At 45.3% G+C, this 17744-nt stretch overlaps 2 protein-coding genes across 6 annotated transcripts in view; one reads left to right on the forward strand and one right to left on the reverse strand.

Annotated features, from left to right (window-relative positions):
- Positions 1-5507, reverse strand: RWDD2A (RWD domain containing 2A). Of its 2 annotated transcripts, none has more exons than XM_067702687.1 (3): positions 5420-5507; positions 4170-4512; positions 1-3125 (listed from the first exon to the last, which is right to left on the reverse strand). In XM_067702687.1, the coding sequence occupies exons 2-3, from the start codon at positions 4368-4370 to the stop codon at positions 2448-2450; spliced, it is 879 nt and encodes a 292-aa protein (XP_067558788.1). In that variant the 5' UTR covers positions 4371-4512; positions 5420-5507; the 3' UTR covers positions 1-2447. The 2 variants fall into 2 exon arrangements, with proteins under 2 accessions (XP_067558788.1, XP_067558789.1); XM_067702688.1 differs by having other exon boundaries at positions 5213-5490.
- PGM3 (phosphoglucomutase 3) overlaps positions 4889-17744 on the forward strand; it is a 25580-nt gene continuing 12724 nt past the window's right edge. For 2 of the 4 annotated variants that reach the window (XM_067702681.1, XM_067702683.1), the window contains exons 1-4: positions 5532-5679; positions 7123-7328; positions 8802-8986; positions 11647-11714. In XM_067702681.1, coding sequence (XP_067558782.1) covers positions 7125-7328; positions 8802-8986; positions 11647-11714 — 457 coding nt within the window. In that variant the 5' untranslated portion in view covers positions 5532-5679; positions 7123-7124. Of the gene's footprint in view, positions 5067-5531; positions 5680-5770; positions 5911-7122; positions 7329-8801; positions 8987-11646; positions 11715-17744 lie in introns of those variants that run through there. The other 2 variants (XM_067702682.1, XM_067702684.1) reach the window with 2 other exon arrangements.

Here is a 17744-nt window from a genome sequence, read left to right on the forward strand (position 1 = left end):
TTTGAAGAAATACTGATTTAATTAAGTTAAAAAAAAAAGACACAGGCATTTATAATGAGCATCGTTTCCAAATAACCATTTAAATATATAATGTATACATCATCAGGGTTCTTGAATTACAAGCAATAGAGACTGATTCTGACTTTGAAGGAAAAAAGGGGGCAGATGTTAGGTAGCTCAAAGGAGGTTTTGGCCAACTGAGCATTCCGTAGGCCAGAAAGGAGGGTGGCATTAGGGATTCAAGCAGCAAGAGCTCAAGACCACCTCCCCCCTCTCCCAGAGAAGGGGCATTTCACCAGAGTAAGTGTGTGTGTGTGTGTGTGTGTGTGTGTGTGTGTGTGTGTGTGTGTGTGTTTGGGGAAGGTAGGGGAGGTGCCTGCTCCTATCAGGCTAGGCAGACAACACCAGAAGTGTATCTACTATACATACAAGCCGAGCTTTGAATTATCATTACGTGTATATATATTTTTTCTATGAAGCCTACATTTCTATTATCAGTGCTTCTGATAGGAAAAAGCATCGGCGCATGCTCCTATTGGACCTGTCAAAGTAGGTTCTGAAAAATTATCATCAGAAAGAGCTCCAGAAGCAGTAGAGCATTCATAAACCAGAATTTATTCCCTTCACTTGAATTATGTAAATAATTTTTGTTCCATGTTCTTTAAACTTCTCTCTCTGTGGCTACTTTTGCTCATTTAATCATAGAAAACCCTCTCTGAGTGGCTTAGGCACATATTAGGTGGATGGCATCTATTCCTGTCTCAGTTCAAAGGGAAAAAAGTTAACGGGGTTACATCTGTTTAGGGCCTGAAAACTTGAGAATGCTAATTATACTTCTTATGGCCTTGGGGAGATTATATGGGAAATTGAACTCTATACTATGTTGTTTTCAGTCCTGGCAAAGATTGAGAAATGAGTCTTTGGCAATGTCAGCCCTATTTCTTCCCTTTGTATTTAGGGAAAGTGAGGCCCCAGCTTGAGCCCCAGGCACATGCAAAGCCAGGATTAAAACGTGACTAGGCAAGGTGGATAAGCAGGCAAGGCAGGCCCAGGACAAGAGCCTTGGTTTGAGGGTCTGAGTTGCGCCGTGACAGGAGACTCATTCTGATGAGCTAAGAAGAGCGCAGGGAAGGACAGAGTGGACCCCGTTCCCAGGCCTCACGGTTAGGAGAGTCAGCTTAGTGCAGGGTCTGCTGTTTGTCACGTCCTGGCCCTGCCCGGACATGTGTCTGCATCCTAGACACAGACTAAAACCAGACACCGGAATGGACGGTTTCATCAAAGATTCTGTAAATGCCACCAGCACACGCAGGAATTTTGGCATCTAACGTCATCATGAGATGGGGAGTGAAGCATCCCCTCCATGTGGCTAAATTTCAGCACCCAGCTTTGGTGTTCTGAGGGGACCAGGACGTCGGTGGGGTGCTCCCCGGGAGAGGGCAGTAGTAGCTAAAGAGAGAGTGGGAAACCAGAGAAAGCTGCAGAGAGGCAGCTCACGACCTAATGTCCTCCCTTACTGCAGGTGAGACTTCCAGAAATTCCTGGAGAGGGGTAGATGCTTTGTAATAAAAAGGTTTGGCAAGAGCTACTTAAATAGGAGCTATTATCATTAAACTCTCATTTTGAAGCAGGCAGGTGAAGCTTGTGGAGCTTGAAAGTTTCAGAAGAGATGGCAGTGACATCAGCAAAATGTAGAGCCTGACTTTTGTTCTCTAGGAAGGTGATGGTACAGGGACATCACAGTGGTCCTTTCCCAAACTCCTTGCCCCACAGAGCGATGCAAACTGGCACAGGGACGAAGACCCATGCGCACTACTGGTGGGGCTGCGTGGACAAGAAACCACATCTTGTTCTGTGGAGAAGAACCCAACTAAGAATATTGGTACATGATCCTTAGTATTGTCAATCAACTGATGTAACAACACGGCGTGGTGTCACCACCATTACAGTCAGGATTTGGCTTTATGAAAAGAAAAAACCCCAAACAGGGAGTTTAAGTTAAAGTGAGAAACGTGGTAAACACATGCTCTCTCTTTGTTCTGATTTTAAACTTGACTTAGAAAAATGTGGGGTGTCACCTGCATGCTAGCAACACAAAAAGGAGAAGTGTTATTCATATTTATGAGTTCGGAGCTGCAATTTGACTACTGCCATTAAACTGGGCTTTGGACTCCTTTTTAATCAAATTAGCTTCACTGGTTTAACTGACAGACAGGTTTTTATTAATTTACCATTAAATAGCTTTCAGTTAACACAAGAACATAGAGGTAACATCACAATTGCACTGTTATAAAGTTAAAAGCCTTCTGTGTTTCATTTCCAGGGAAAAATGCTGGAGCTGGATTCCCCACAGATGATGCTTAACAGCCACTGGTCCTTTTATTTTGGTCTTACTAACAGAAATACTAACTTAGCGAGATTACAAGCATAGGTCTCTTAATAGCTTCCTAGGAGTCAGAACTTTTGCTTTCGATACCAAATAATATCTGGAAAACATGCTCACTTTTGTGTTTTTTGAGAAATTCTAAGAACTGGCCCAGATTCATGTGATAGTCATTCCTTAAGCCATAGTCACCATGGGCCTCAAGAAGTAATTCTTCAAAAGAATGGAAAAGGCGCAGGTCCTCCCCATTTCCTTCGGTTTCGATACTCTCGGCATGCTTACAGGAAATGTGTTTCCAGTTGGGATACCTAATTGTGTGCCAGAATTCCTCACAGTGCTCTTTGAAGCCTTCCACACAGATTATCCCCGGCTTTCCCGTCATGCAAAATCCTGTCACATCTAACCTTTTCCCGATATCCAAAATCTTTTTTCGTAGGTCCTGCTGATATATATGGTGACTGTAGATCCACATTCGGAGGAATGTGTTCTTCACTGGCTTTGCTTGTGCAGATGGTTCATACACGAGCTTCCTGTTCAGGAAGTAGGAGGCACTGTTGTCCTGCAACCACTGGATGGCTGCACACACACACAGCTCACCTGGATCAAAAGTCCCTATGTAAGAAGTGAGACCTTTGTTGAGAAGGAGCTGCTGTTGTCTGTCAAGTTCGGATGACCGTCCAAATAGCTGCAGTGCTGCGTAGGGGTAGCTGTGAGGCATGGTTACTTGCAAGTCAATTTTCACCTTAAAATGAAAATCAAGTAGATTTAAGTACCGTAAACTCACATAAGCTAGTTTATCCATGGCCACTGCACGATGCTGATAAATGTCATAGTTACTGCTACTATTACGTGTCAGCTATGTGCCAGACACTGCACAATTTTACAAACACAATTTTACATACGTAAATTCCTTCCATGTATGCATTCATTCATTCCCATATTCATCCGACACCTACCATGTGTCAGGTACCCTATACTGAAATAAAGAAGTGAAGAAGCTAGACACTAGTTCTGCCCTTCATGGACAGAAGCCGAGAGCCCAGTGAAGGAGACAGACGTTAAACAAATAATTATACGCAGCAAGTATTTCATTGCAAAGGTGAGAAGCATTGCCATAGAAAAGTACAGGGATCCACTGAAAGGTGGAACCAGAGGGATTGCATCCAGTCTGGGGAGCCAGGGAATTCCTCTGAGGGAATGACGCCCAGAGGCTGACTAGGAAGTAGCTAGCACAGCGGTTCTCAAATGTCTGGCCCACTTGTTACTTGGGCTCTGCTAAAGTTGCTGGAGATAATGGATCAGAAGGTGAAGGTAAATTCATTTTCAGAATTTAGATTTTCTATCTGTATTTGCTTTCAGTGTCATGGTGCCATCAAAGAAACATTCACTCCTTAAAAGCCAGTTTTGCTAAAGACAATATTTAGGTTTGTGAAGATCGTAACATATGTACAAGATAGTCCATACTACAATAGCAACATTGGTAAAAATGGATGAGTGAATAGAATAAAAATGGCAGTAGAAGACTGCAAGATGTGTTTAATAAAAACACTAGGCATATTTATTAAAAAAAACACTAGGCATATTGGTATAAAAGGTGTGCATATGTATGTAAAATTCAAGATCTTTATTGAAAACAACTTACAGGTCATCCCATATTTTGCTGGAATATCCCATATATGCATCTGGAATATTCTCTATTTACTTCCTGGACAGGAAGCTCAGGTTCCAAGTGTTTCCAATATAAACTGGGCACCTGGAAACAATTAAAACCACTCAGGGCACCTACCTTGGGCTCCTCGATCTGGAGTGTAATCACAAATTCGATTTTTGGTGGCAGTGCCTCCCTTGTGCCTTCCAAATATCTCTTTATATTCGTCAGGGCATTGACATCTTCAAGTTTTACTTCTCCTTGGTTAGGAAACATAGAAAACAGCATTTCCATCTCCAGCAGCTGAAGTTGAAGGCATTCGTTCATTGAAGCGGACATGCTGACTTGAAATCAACCTGTCAGGAAAACCGGAAGGGCCCAGGGACACTGGATTTGTCAACGTCGGCGGTGTCCAGAGGAATTTCCCGCAGCTCCCTTTCCGTGGAAGCAGCTTTGCAGGAGCGCTATTACGCGTCGAGAGCTAGGGGCACAAACCGGGACACTTACACTCTTCTGCTTTATCTCCTGGCCCCCAAATCTAGTATACGCGACATCCTCCAAGATACGTCGTTGAAATTCAGATTCCCAGTCCCTTTATCCCCAGCCCCCGCTTCCGATCTGGATCAGGGAATCCGGACTCTCAACAAGTGTTCCGAATTATGCAGTTGCAGGTGGTTGGGCAACCACCACCTGCAGACGCTCTGCAAGCCTGAATTCTGGGAAAGGCGAGGGGCCCAGCCTCCGAATCCCACCCAGGTGTCGGGCTTGGGCGGAGCTGGCCGCTGTGGCGAGGGAAGCCCGCAGTGCCGGCGGGGCGGAGCTCCGCCTCCCCCGGCTCCCAGGTCTCCGGGGCCCCGCCGCGCTCCACGCCAGTTGCCGCCCCTCAGCCCCAGCGCCACGAACTGCTCCCGGGTGGGCCTTTCCGCCTTTCTCGGGAGCCACCCTGGCCCCGGGCGGCATCCTGTGAGTCCGGGCGATTTGGATCCACCTGGCCTCTGCCCCGAGGGGCCCAGGCTTAGTGAGGGGGTCTTACAGGTAAATAAATAAAATGACGTTTTGTGCGAGCTGGGGCGGTAGGATGGGGAAGGGGGTGGGGCACGAGAAGGCGCCACAGAATCAGACGTTTGGGAGATGAACCTCGAAAATCGAGAGTGGGATGCGAGAAGCCAGGTGGCACTCACTGGGGCCGGGACCACCTGGTTACAGGCCTCATATCGGGGCTGGTACCCCCCATCCAGGACCACTTGGAAGCCCGGCTTCCCAGGAACGCGGGCCCTGCCGCCCTCTGAGACCCAAATTTGGAGTCAGGGGCTGCGTATCTGCCGGTCGCAGTGCTCTGAGGGCCCGCGACCCTCGGCCCCAACCCCCGGGCCACCGCGGGGCCTCACCCTTCCCAGTCATTCAAAGGAAACAGCCCCAAGCCCTCTCGCAACGCGGATCCGCAGTTTCGCAGGCGCGAGCAGCGCGTAACCGGCAAGGAGGCGGGGCCTGGCCCGCGGACTCTTCCCGCGCTGTGATTGGCTGAGGGGCGGGACAACGGGCCGGAAGCCACGGAGGGCCACGTTTGCGGATGACGACCTTTCTGGTCTGGTTCTTGTCTAGTGTGGTTCCCCCTGCCGCCGCGAGGGAGGTGGTCCGCGCTGTAGAGGTGAGAGGGGGGTGTCTCCCGGCAGAGGTGAGCGGGGTCCCGAGGCTTGGCGGCGAAAAGGAGACCTTCCGGTCCGCAGGGGTTCGGCCGACCGCCAGGCTAGCGGGCCGGCTAGCGGACTGACTCGCGGGCCGCGCGGGACACACCTACTCGCCACTGCGGCTCGGGAGCGGGCTGGAGGCGCGGGCCCGAGGGTCTCCAGCTGGGAAAGGGGTCTCGTCCATCACCTAGGTGGGGACCTCAGGGCTGGGTGCCAGGAAACGTGGGGCGATTCGGGGGCTGGGAGGAGAGGGGAACTAACCAGGTGCTAAAGACTGGGGGAAAGGGGGCCTTTCTTAGCTTTTTTATAGTGGACAGTTTGGACTTGAGAATACTTTCAATAAAAGCCCCTCACATGCTCGTTGAAAGTAGTTTTAGGACCTAGAACGCATGAAAGGGTGGAAACATTTTACCTTGACTCTTTATTTTTTTGACTCTTTTTTTTTTTTTTTTAAGACTTTTGGACGTAACAGCTCGTTTACGCCCTTAGAAATAACCAAGATGCATTGACGACTGGTCACTTTTTAATACAACGTCTTCATGCATGTGAACTAGATTTGATCGCTCTAGGCCAATCTAAATTAGCGTCCTGAATGCCAGCTTTTTCCAACTGGACAAAAGGAAACATTTAACTTTTGTTCATTGACGCAGTGAAGGACAGTAAAGAAAACAAGAGTTGGAAGCCCCAAGTTCCACTTAAAGTTAGAGTATCCCAGAGAAGGAAGTACTAGCGGGCTAAGGGCTGATGCTTGATTTTTTAAATGAAAGGTAAAAGGAAGATGTTGCTAGTTTCCGAGCTTAATTTAGAAGGGTGTCCTGAGCCTCCCTTACGAAAATACAAAAATCCACTGCAAGGTGTATTGGGAGGTTTGGGCAGTCTTGGAGAGGAGGCTTTTGCCCTTTGCTTTTCCTTTGGGAATAGGTCTCTGTAGCCTGGGAGGAATAGCAGAAGAACTGCACAGATTTCCCAGATATTTTGTATATGCAGCCCCAGTCCACTGGAGAATGTGACCTTCGGCCTCAGTCTGTCAGCAGCTTCCCATGTAAAATTTAGGTTGTTTAACTGATACCCAGAATTAAGTGTTCCCATTTGTAAAACGATACGGTCCCTTGTAGGAGTCTCTGAATCTAGGTGTAGAATCTTCATTTTAGTTGGGAATGGACCATTTTAAGTTTGCCTTGGGTCCAGGAATTGTTGGGGACAGTCTCATGTCTGTCCTGAAGTGAACAGTACAGTTAATGCTAACCTCCGGGACTTATTCTACCATTTTTTTCCGCTCTCAAACATAGGATTTGGGGGGAGGTTCAGAATGAGGCAGATCTATTAGTTTGGGATGGCAGTTTTTGAACCAGATGGTCCTTGAAAGATTTCTTATGCCTGAAAAATACTCCTTAATTTTGTAGACATGGATTTAGATGCTGTTACAAAGCAGTCAGCATTACATGCCAAGCCTGATGGACTCACTCTTCAATATGGGACTGCTGGATTTCGAACGAAAGCAGAACACCTTGATCATGTCATGTTTCGAATGGGATTATTAGCTGTCCTGAGGTCAAAACAGACCAAATCTACTATAGGAGTCATGGTAACAGCATCACACAATCCTGAGGTAATGCATTTAGTGCTCCGATAAAGCAGATGTTTATTTGCAAGACCAAGCCTTAGTTTCTGAGCACTTTGACCCAAAGTACAAATTCTAATTCTAGGAATGTGCCTTCTCATTGCTATATGCCTTTACTTTTAAAACAACTCTTTTCTTAACAAGTGTTCATTTAGCTCATGACTCTTTAAAGGGTGTGGAGAGAGTGAAAGGAGACGGTCATTTTTTGGAGTGTGTCCATATTGAGAAGTGACAGAATGTCCTTCCAAGTTAGTTGTATTGAGACAGCATCAGTAATGAAAAGTGCTGCCTCTGTTAATTTAGCAGAGATTAAAGAGATTGGAGGCAAGCTGGGGGAGGGGAGAGGGCAAACATTTGAAAAGACTTAGCACGATTTGAAAGTTTTCACACAGCTTTTCTCTAGCTAGGGAATAGTTTCCCGTTCTGAGTGAACAGACAAACACGTGGCTCCAGGGATCCAAAGGTGAGCCCTGGGCAGAATACTGATGAGGCCTGATGGGTCTAGTGTTTATGACAATTAAGTTTCTAAAGTATTCCTTTTGAGACAATTTAACCATCATATTCTGTACTGGCCTATAACTGATATGTGGCTTAAATAATATGCTTCTGTTTGGTTGCTAGGACATGAGACTTTTGCCTTTGTAGCTAAATCAGCAGCAAGTTAAAGCTCTGTGGGTTAGTGAAGGATTGTAACCTCCTCCCTTCCCACCCCAAAACAAGAGGATGTTGCTTATTCAGCTTCTAAATGTGGATCACTCTGAAGGTGTAAGTGTCTGAATGGCTAAATCACCTTAATTGCTTAATGATTTGTAGACAGAACCCCACATTTATTGTTAATTTCAGAAGCACTGCTTAAAACAATTCTGAGCTGTTTCCTTCCTTTGACATTCACTCTGAACTACACTTTTTTTCTTTCCAGAAATTTGAGCAGACCAGAATTAGGCGTCAGTTTTCAGCTTCTGTACCACCCACTGGTTGACATGCTGGCCAGTGTGTTCTTTGAGTCCAGCCATAGTGAGAAGGATCTCCAGGTGTCCTGGGTCTGCTACAGTTGTGCCTCATCAGTTAATTGATGGCGAATGCTCAGATGACAGCCTTTTAAAACAGCTAGTGTGGCACAGTGGCTGTTGGTTTTAAGAGTCAGATGGACTTGATGTTTTAATATCAGAACTGACACTAGCTGTATGAACATAAGCAGAGTACTTGCTCTGAATCTCAGTTTTCTCAAAGTGAGATTGGAGTAACCATCGGATTATTAGTTAGATGGATGACATGTGTTGTGAGGATTTACTGAGGTGATATATGTACAACACCTGGCCCAGTGCCTGGCCTTCAGTAGTGGTCACCAGGGAAACTGCCCGGCCAACACTGTCTTTTGTTGGGGGAAAAGCAGCTTGGGTTTACTTCCTCACGTCACCCTCACAACTGCACAGATGACTTATTATTTGTTTTTCTTTCAAGGAAGACAATGGTGTAAAATTGGTTGATCCTTTGGGTGAAATGTTGGCACCGTCCTGGGAGGAGCATGCTACCTGTTTGGCCAACGCTGAGGAACAAGATTTGCCGAGAGTGTTGGTGGACATTGGCGAGAAAGCAGCTGTGAATCTGCACCAAGATGCCTTTGTGGTGATTGGTAGAGATACCAGGTGACCATCAGAGCTACTGGTGAAAGCTGCTTGGGAACACCACATAGATGGTTGCATCTGTTTTAGCGCCCAGGACAAATCAAAAAAGTCGAGGAAAGTGGAACTGCCCTGAGAGGCTTCTCCACGTCCTGGTCTTTTCAGTAGGATGTAGGAGCTCAGTCACTACTGCAGGTTGGGCTTTGGAGTCTGAGCCCCAACTCTCACACTTACTGTATGGGTTGAGTAGGTCACTTAAGCTTTTGGAGCTTACCTTTACTCACCTGTACAATGTTGATGATGAGCCTACATCATGCAGTCCTTCCTGAGGATTACATGAGTACGTGCAACACACCTGTTTCCTGGCACGAGAGAAGCACTTAGCAAATGTCTCCCATCCCTTTACTTCTGTGGGTTTAGGTTTTTCCCCCATAGAGTAAGAACATGTGATTGTAAGTCATTATTTTTAGAGGTTTACTTTATAGCCTGTGTTATTGTTGGTTCATAGGTCATTTTTCCCTTGCTGGAGTTCATTGGAAAGCATTAACCATCTATATTATTTCTGCGCATTTGTCACGTTTGGCAGCGCTTACCTTCCTTTTCAAAAAGGTGTTATTGTACAATGTTAGATTAAAAGTGTACTTTGAAACAGAAGCATTCTCTTTTGCATAAGATCTGGTTTTAGCCAGAGATTCTTTCTAAAGGAAATTTCTATTCCGTCTCCGAATGGCCTAGACTGGTGTTTTACCCTTAGTGTGTTACCAGAGGGACTTCCAAATACCATTGTTTGTGGATTTATAGGTAACAGAATAGCCAAGTGACTTATGTTCTGAAGCAAATTATTATCTCACAGTAAAGTCTTGCACGTGTATTGGGTTGGCCAAAAGTTTCATTCGTTTTTTTCCGTAAGATGGCTCTAGTAGCTCTTAGTTGTCTTTAACGTCATTCGAAACAATTTTGTTAGATTGTGTGTGACAGCTGTCATATCAGCGTGCATTTAAAAACAGACATCAAAATTGGTGAATTTTTGTATAGCCATTTTAATATTGAAGATGGAAGAAAAACAACATTTTTGGCATATTATGCTTTATTATTTCAAGAAAGGTAAAAATGCAACCGAAACGCAGAAAAGATTTGTGCAGTATGTGGAGAAGGTGCTGTGACTGATCGAACATGTCAGAAGTGGCTTGCAAAGTTTCGTGTTGGAGATTTCTCTCTGGACGATGCTCCACGGTCAGGTAGACCAGTTGAAGCTGATAGTTATCAAATTGAGACATCAACTGAGAACAATCAATGTTATACCACGCGGGAGATAGCCGACATACTCAAAATATCCAAATCAGGTGTTGAAAATCATTCGCACCAGCTTGGTTATGTAAATTGCTTTGAGGTTTGGCTTTCCACGTAAGCTAAACGAAAAAAACCTTCTTGACGGTATTTCCGCATGTGATTCACTACATAAACGTAACGAAAACGTTCTGTTTTTAAGACAAATTGTGACGGGCGATGAAAAGTGGATACTGTACAACAATGTGGAACAGAAGAGATCGTGGGCAAATGAAATGAACCACCACCAACCACACCAAAGGCCCGTCTTTATCCAAAGAAGGTGACGTTGTGTATAGGGTGGGATTGGAAGGGAGTCCTCTATTATGAGCTCCTTCCAGAAAACCAAATGATTAATTCCAACAAGTACTGCTGCCATTTAGACCAACTGAAAGAGGCACTCGATGAAAAGCGTCCGGAATTAGTCAAGAGAAAATGCATAATCTTCCATCAGGATACCGCAAGGCCGCATGTCTCTTTTGATGACCAGGCAAAACCTGTTACAGTTTGGCTGGGAAGTTCTAATTCATCCGCCGTATTCACCAGACATTGCACCTTCGGATTTCCATTTATTTCGGTCTTCACAAGATTCTCTTAATGGAAAAAATTTCAGTTCCTTCGAAGACTGTAAAAGGTACCTAAAACAGTTCTTTGCTCAAAAAGATAAAAAGTTTTGGCAAAGTGGGATTATGAAGTTGCCTGAAAAATGGCAGAAGGTAGTGGAACAAAAGGGTGATTACGTTGTTCAATAAAGTTCTTGGTGAAAATGAAAAATGTATCTTTTATTTTTACTTAAAAACCGAAGACACTTTTTGGCCAACCCAATATTTGCCTCTTGTCTATTACCTGGTTTAAATGATATAGAACATCTTTTTCTACAAGGCAGTTATATATCTTACATATCTTATTTCCAGGTAGATAGAAAAATAATTTATTCTGACTTTTTAAAATGAAAACTAGACTCTGTACGCTTGGTGGTTTAATACCCAGTCCTGGGTTATGCACGCTCTGTGGTTTCAATATTTATTGTTACTGTTCTCAGGCAGTGTATGTATTGTTGCAGTCAAACTTGAAAAGGTATTTAGGTAGGTTAATTAGTGTATCCTTTATATCTATTTCCTAAATGCATTTAAAAGCCAAACTCTTTCCAAGAAATATATTGTGAAAGGCTAATGGAAAATGCTTACACTTCACCCGTATTTTCAGAGTTTTCAGGCTTGGCAGGTTTCATTTAGTTCAAATACAATGGACTTGTTATTCTGAAACTGGTAGCACAGAATTTCTGCATTTGCTTTTAGAACTAGCAGCTCAGTTGGTCTTGGGATGGGATGTAATATTTTCTTCCTTTTCTTTCCTAGGCCCAGCAGTGAGAAACTTTCACAGTCTGTAATAGACGGTGTGACTGTTTTAGGAGGTCAATTCCATGGTATGTATTTATCCTGACTTGTAAATTAATCTTTTAAAAAGTTTTATAAAAATATCACAAAATAAATATATATTTAATTTAGAGAAGTTTGAAACTACAGATAAACAAAGTTAAAAAAAATGGACTCCTAGATATAAACTACTAGCTTTTTAAGTTAAAAAAAGTTAAAAAAAATTTTCTGGGCTTGCGTATTACATTTTACCTGTAGGAGATAATATGTAGGCAAGGCTGATCTTAGACAACTTCCTTTATAATCCTGAATTTCCTGATATAAAAACCCCTGGGGGGACTTCCCTGGTGGTACAGTGGTTAAGAATCTGCCTGCCAATGCAGGGGACATGGGTTCAAGCCCTGGTCCAGGAGGATCCCACGTGCCGTGGAGCAACTAAGCCTGTGTGCCACAACTGCTGAGCCTGAGCTCTAGAGCCCATGAGCCACAACTACTGAGCCTGTGTCCCACAGCTACTGAAGCCCACATGCCTAGAGCCCATGCTCCGCAATGAGAGAAGCCACCGCAGTGAGAAGCCTGCACACTGCAACCAAGAGTAGCCCCTGCTCGCCACAATGAGAGAAAACCCCCACGCAGCAATAAAGACCCAACACAGCCAAAAATAAGTAGATTTTTTTTGTGTGTGGTATGTGGGCCTCTCACTGTTGTAGCCTCTCCCGCTGTGGAGCACAGGCTCCGGACGTGCAGGCTCAGCGGCCATGGCTCTCGTGCCCAGCCGCTCCACGGCATGTGGGATCTTCCCGGACCGGGGCACGAACCCGTGTCCCCTGCATTGGCAGGCGGACTCTCAACCACTGCGCCACCAGGGAAGCCCAAGTAAATAAATTTTTTAAAATGTTTACCAAAAAAAAAAAAAAGCCCTGAGGTAACTTGAAGATGTTCATTCTGGGGAGTTTTTGTCAATATTGGGTATTCCCGAATAGCTGATCACTTGTGGAGTTAGCTGTTAACAGGTCAAATAAGGATGGAAAATATCTTTGACCTACTTGTAATCATGATTTGAAGTTCTGACAGGTGGTTTTTCCTATTGTATCAACTGAAGAATTAAATGCAACGAGACAGGCTGAGAGAATGTTGCATTCTCAACATGAGAATCCTCTTCTCATGTTGGTTGTGCACCATGTGAATGCAGTGACTCCTCTGTGCTTGGAGGTGAATTTTCCTGGTGTCAGATCTCTCTCATTTAAAATACCTTCTCTTGATCCCCTCAACCTCCTGTGTGTTCCCTCATTCCCAGTTAACCTGGCCTCTTCCGGGACTCACCTGGTTTGCTTCTCTGTTTGCTCTTCTGGTCATTACTAAGCCTACTGCCGGTGAGTCTCCATCCTTGCCTCTGCAGGGAAATGTCTCCCCCAACACTCATCTGTTATAAAGTGGGAATTCACCTGGGGCCTGGGCTTCCCGGGGCATGTTTGGTTAAGCTGCAGGGATCCTGTGGGCCTCTGGATACAGCGTGCTGTGTTACCTGCACATGCGCTTTTCTAGGGAGAGGAGTCATAGCTTTTGTCAGATACTCAAAGGGATCTGTGATCTAAGAGTAACTCTCAGAATTTATATTTTAAAGTTTTTATTTCAGTTGATGTCTGTGAAGAGACATCACCTGAAATGACATCAAGAGTCCACACTGTGACCTCTCCCTTTCTTTAACTTCTACTTCCTTGGCCACTGTTGCGTATTGGTCTTGTCCACGGGCTCCTCTTCTGTCTCTCCTAATGTGGCATTCCTCACTTCTCGCTTTCATTCTGCCTCATTTCTGAATGAGTATCTTTACTGCCATAGCTCCAGCTGCATATATTCTTTTATTCATTCACTCATCAGTTCATCTGCCATTTTTGACTACCTGCTACATACAGCCCTCTAGGAGTCTGTTACACTGCGTATCACAACCTACAGTAAGAAACCGATTTTGTATCATGACGTGTCTAGTGTGCTTGTGTGTATGACTGAAATGAAAGTTTCAGTGAACCGTACTTACCCATACTCAATGACATGTGTTCATCTGTTCTGTTAAAAAAAATGCAGAAATGATGGCTGGGTCTACTAAGCAGATTCCATGACCTGTTGACAGGCTTGGCGTGAGGTTTGAAAGCATTGGTCTTAGTGATGTCTCACCCTGTCCCAAACTGTGTTCTTTCTGTCATCCCCAGAATGGTTGAACTTCCCAGTACTGTCATTCTATCTCTAGAACCATCACTTTTTTAGGGTTTTAATCTAGAAAAATTTGAGAGTGATTTTTTTTCTTTTCTTTAAACCTTTTGCTCATTTTTCTCTTCAACTTAGTGTATTTCAGGAAATGAAAGATGGTTAATGTGACTGCAGCATAGAGAGACTGGGGGAAGCTAGTAGAAGATAGTAGAAGATAGGGTGAGGGAGGTAAGCAGGGGCCAAGTCATTCCAAGCCTTACAGGTCGTGGTGAGAATTGGGGCTTTACTCCAAATGCAGTGGGACTCTGTTGAAGGCCAGAGAATAGGATCACATTTTCACTTTAAGTCCCTTTGGCTGTTGTGGGGGGAGGGGGGGAGAGAGAGAGAGAGGCAGGGGGGAGAGAGAGGGAGGGAGGGGAGAGGGAGGGAGGGGAGAGAGAGGGAGGGGGAGAGAAAGGGAGGGAGGGGGAGAGGGAGAGAAGGATGGGGGAGAGAGGGAGTGGGGAGAGAGGGAGGGGAGAGAGGGAGGGGGAGAGAGAAGGAGGGGGAGAGAGAAGGAGGGGGAGAGGGAGAGGGAGGGAGAGGGGGGAGAGAGGGAGGGAGGGAGAGAAGGACGAGGGAGGGAGGGGGAGAGGGAGAGAAGGATGGGGGAGAGAGGGGGGAGAGAAGGAGGGAAAGAGGGAGAGGGAGAGAAGGATGGGGGAGAGAGAGGGGGGAGAGAGAAGGAGGGGAAGAGGGAGAGGGAGAGGGGGAGAGAGGGAGGGGGGAGAGAGAAGGAGGGGGAGAGGGAAAGAAGGACGGGAGAGAGAGAGGGAGAGAGAGAGGGAGTGGGAGAGAGGGAGGGGGGAGAGAAGGAAGGACGGGGGGGAGAGAGGGAGAGAGAGAGGGAGTGGGAGAGAGGGAGGGGGGAGAGAAGGATGGAGGGGGAGGGGGGAGGAGAGTGGGAGGGGGAAGAGAGGAGGAGGGAGGGGACAGGGGAGAGAGCGAGGGGGGAAGAGAGAGAAGGAGGAGGGAGGGGGCAGGGGGGAGAGGGGGGACTGTGCAGTAGTTTGTGCAAGACTGATGCTAGTGAGAGAAATGGAAAAAGGTGGAATTAGTAATGAATGCAAAGGATTTTGTGATATGTGATGAGGCTAGAGCTGTGAAGAATGGCTTCTAGGTTGCTGGGTTGTTCCGTGGAATATATGGTCATGCTTTTTACTGAGTAACTGTCTATAATAGTCATTTAGTAAATGTTTATTTGGTAATTTTGATATCGGTCACAAAATCCTTTTGTTTCATCCTTCAGTGTGTGTCTTTGGAATATGGTTTTTCTCTCCTTACACACTTCCATTAAGCTAGTCTAAGCTCTTACTCCCTTTTTTTGAGCTTTTCCACCTCCTCTCACCTAATCCTTATACCAGAGCCAAAGTTGCCTTTACACAATACCGTTTCTGTTACATAACTGCAGGGCTCAAGAGCTTAAAGTGACTTTCTGCTTCCAGTCCAAACTCTTGTGCTTGACTTTGAAGACCACTGAGGGATTTCGTCACGGAATATTGATTGGATCCTGGTCCACTTTTGCTGTTTCTCTTGCTTCTTGCTTATGGTGCCTTTCTTGTGTGTTTAGCTATTTTTGACTGTAAGCTGTTTTCTGGGAAAATTATTTGTGGGACATTTTTGAGGTTTATGATAAAGGTGTATTTCCCTGGCTGAGTTTAGTGTTTGCTTCTGCTGGGGCCTGGGGGTACTGCCTGGCTGGTGGGTGACAAGGTTCTTTGATGCCAGGGCTCTTCTGATCCCGTGTTTATGTGAATTTGAACTGGGTGTCTGTGGGAGGCCTGTGTTTGTGGTGACAGCTCTTCGGGGTGGGCTTCCCACTCTGCTCGGCGCCAAGACAGCTTTCTGGGGAGTAGGCCCTGGGGGCTGATTCACTTCTAACCCACTCTTGCACCGAAGAGTAGTCCTTTTTTTTTTTTTTTTTATTTAATTTTTATTTTTTATTGGAGTATAGTTGATTTACAATGTTGTGTTAGTTTCAGGTACACAGCAACGTTATTCAGTTACACGTATACATATATCCATTCTTTTTCAGATTCTTTTCCCACGTAGGTTATTACAGAATATTGAGTAGAGTTCCCTGTGCTATACAGTAGGTCCTTTTTGACTATCTGCTTTATATATAGTATTGAATAGTATGTGTATGTTAATCCCAAACTGCTAATTTACCCCTCCCCACCACGTTTCCCCTTTGGTAACCATAAGTTTGTTTTCTAAGTCTGTGAGTCTATTCTGTTTTGTAAATAAGTTCATTTGTTTTTTTTGTTTTAGATTCCACATGTAAGTGATATCATATGATATTTGTTTTTCTCTGACTTAATCATTTAGTATGATAATCTCCAGGTCCATCCACTTTGCTGCAAATGGCATTGTTTCATTCTTTTTTATGGCCGAGTAGTATTCCATTGTCTTTATGTGCCACGTCTTCTTTATCCATTCATCTGTCGATGGACATTTAGGTTGCTTCCATGTCTTGGCTACTGTAAATAGTACTGTGGTGAACATTGGAGTGCTTGTATCTTTTCGAATTATGGTTCGAAGAATAGTCCTTTGGGGCTTCAGCCTCACGAGCGCCTGTTCCCCCAGTTGCACATCTTAGACCAGCATGGACTGTTTGCACTGAGAACCATTGCTCAACTTCTTATTTAGAGGAATGTCCTCAGAGCAAAACTGGCTTCCCTTAGCTCACATCCTGGAGTTCTCTCTTCATGTAAATTTTGGCCTAATTCCTTTGTAATGTTGGTACTGTAATTCTTTTTAAAAAGAGATTTTTCTCTTATTCAGCATTTTTGGTTGTCTTCGGGAGGAGGGTTCATCTGAATTACATAGTTTGTGATGTTACTGGAAATAGAACTCAGTTATTACTTTCTACGTTGCTCTGTTTTTATACTGCTACCCATCTATACTAAATGATTGGTTTTTGCTATCGGTAGTAGTTCATATTTTTTTTAGAACCAAGTATGTATCCAATGTGTGCCTTTTCCACTACCAATTAATTCTTACACTATCTACCTGGAATTAGGGTCACATCCCACAGGTTAAAGGCTCAGTGCCACAAGCCTTGCCCCTCCCCTCTTCAGATGCCAGTCACCTGGGCTTCTTTTTTTTTTTTTTTTTGCCGTACGCGGGCCTCTCACTGTTGTGGCCTCTCCCGTTGCGGAGCACAGGCTCCGGACGCGCAGGCTCAGCGGCCATGGCTCACGGGCCCAGCCGCTCCGCGGCATGTGGGATCTTCCCGGACCGGGGCACGAACCCATGTCCCCTGCATCGGTAGGCAGGCTCTCAACCACTGCGCCACCAGGGAAGCCCCTGGGCTTCTTTTTTAATTAATTAATTAATTTATCACCTGGGCTTCTGACAGCCCTCTCCTTGGGGTCGATTAATTTGCTTAGATAGGCTCATAGAACTCAGGGAGGAAATGTTTTACTTACTAGATTACACGTTTATTATAAAGGGTATAACCCAGGAACAGCCAGATGGTAGAGATTTATATGGGAAGGGGCGTGGAGTGTCCGTGCTCTCTGGGCAGGCCACTGTCCCCAATCTCCACTTGCCCACCAAACCTGGAACCCCATCCTTCAGGGTTTTTGTGGAGGCCTCGTTACATAGGCATCATTGATGAGATCGCTGGCCATTGGTGTTTGAACTCGGTCTCTTGCTGCTCCGTCCTCCCCTCCCTGGAGTTAGGGAGGAGATGGGGACGACTGAAAGTTTCAGCTCTCTAATCCTGTGGTTGGTTCCCTGGCAGCCGGCCCCATCCTAAAGTGTCTGAGGGCTGTCCAAAAGTCACCCCATTAACATAAGAAAAGAGGGTTTAGAGGCTGTGCCAGAAATGG

This window comes from Pseudorca crassidens, chromosome 13 (assembly GCF_039906515.1).
Source record: "Pseudorca crassidens isolate mPseCra1 chromosome 13, mPseCra1.hap1, whole genome shotgun sequence".
Classification (NCBI taxonomy): Eukaryota; Metazoa; Chordata; class Mammalia; order Artiodactyla; family Delphinidae; genus Pseudorca; species Pseudorca crassidens.

Coding starts and splice junctions, on each gene's coding strand:
- RWDD2A (XM_067702687.1), bottom strand. CDS start 4,370: ATGTCCGCTTCAATGAACGAATGCCTTCAACTTCAGCTGCTGGAGATG. Junction 3,126..4,169: donor TCCAGATCGAGGAGCCCAAG/GTAGGTGCCCTG, acceptor TTTCATTTTAAG/GTGAAAATTGACTTGCAAGT.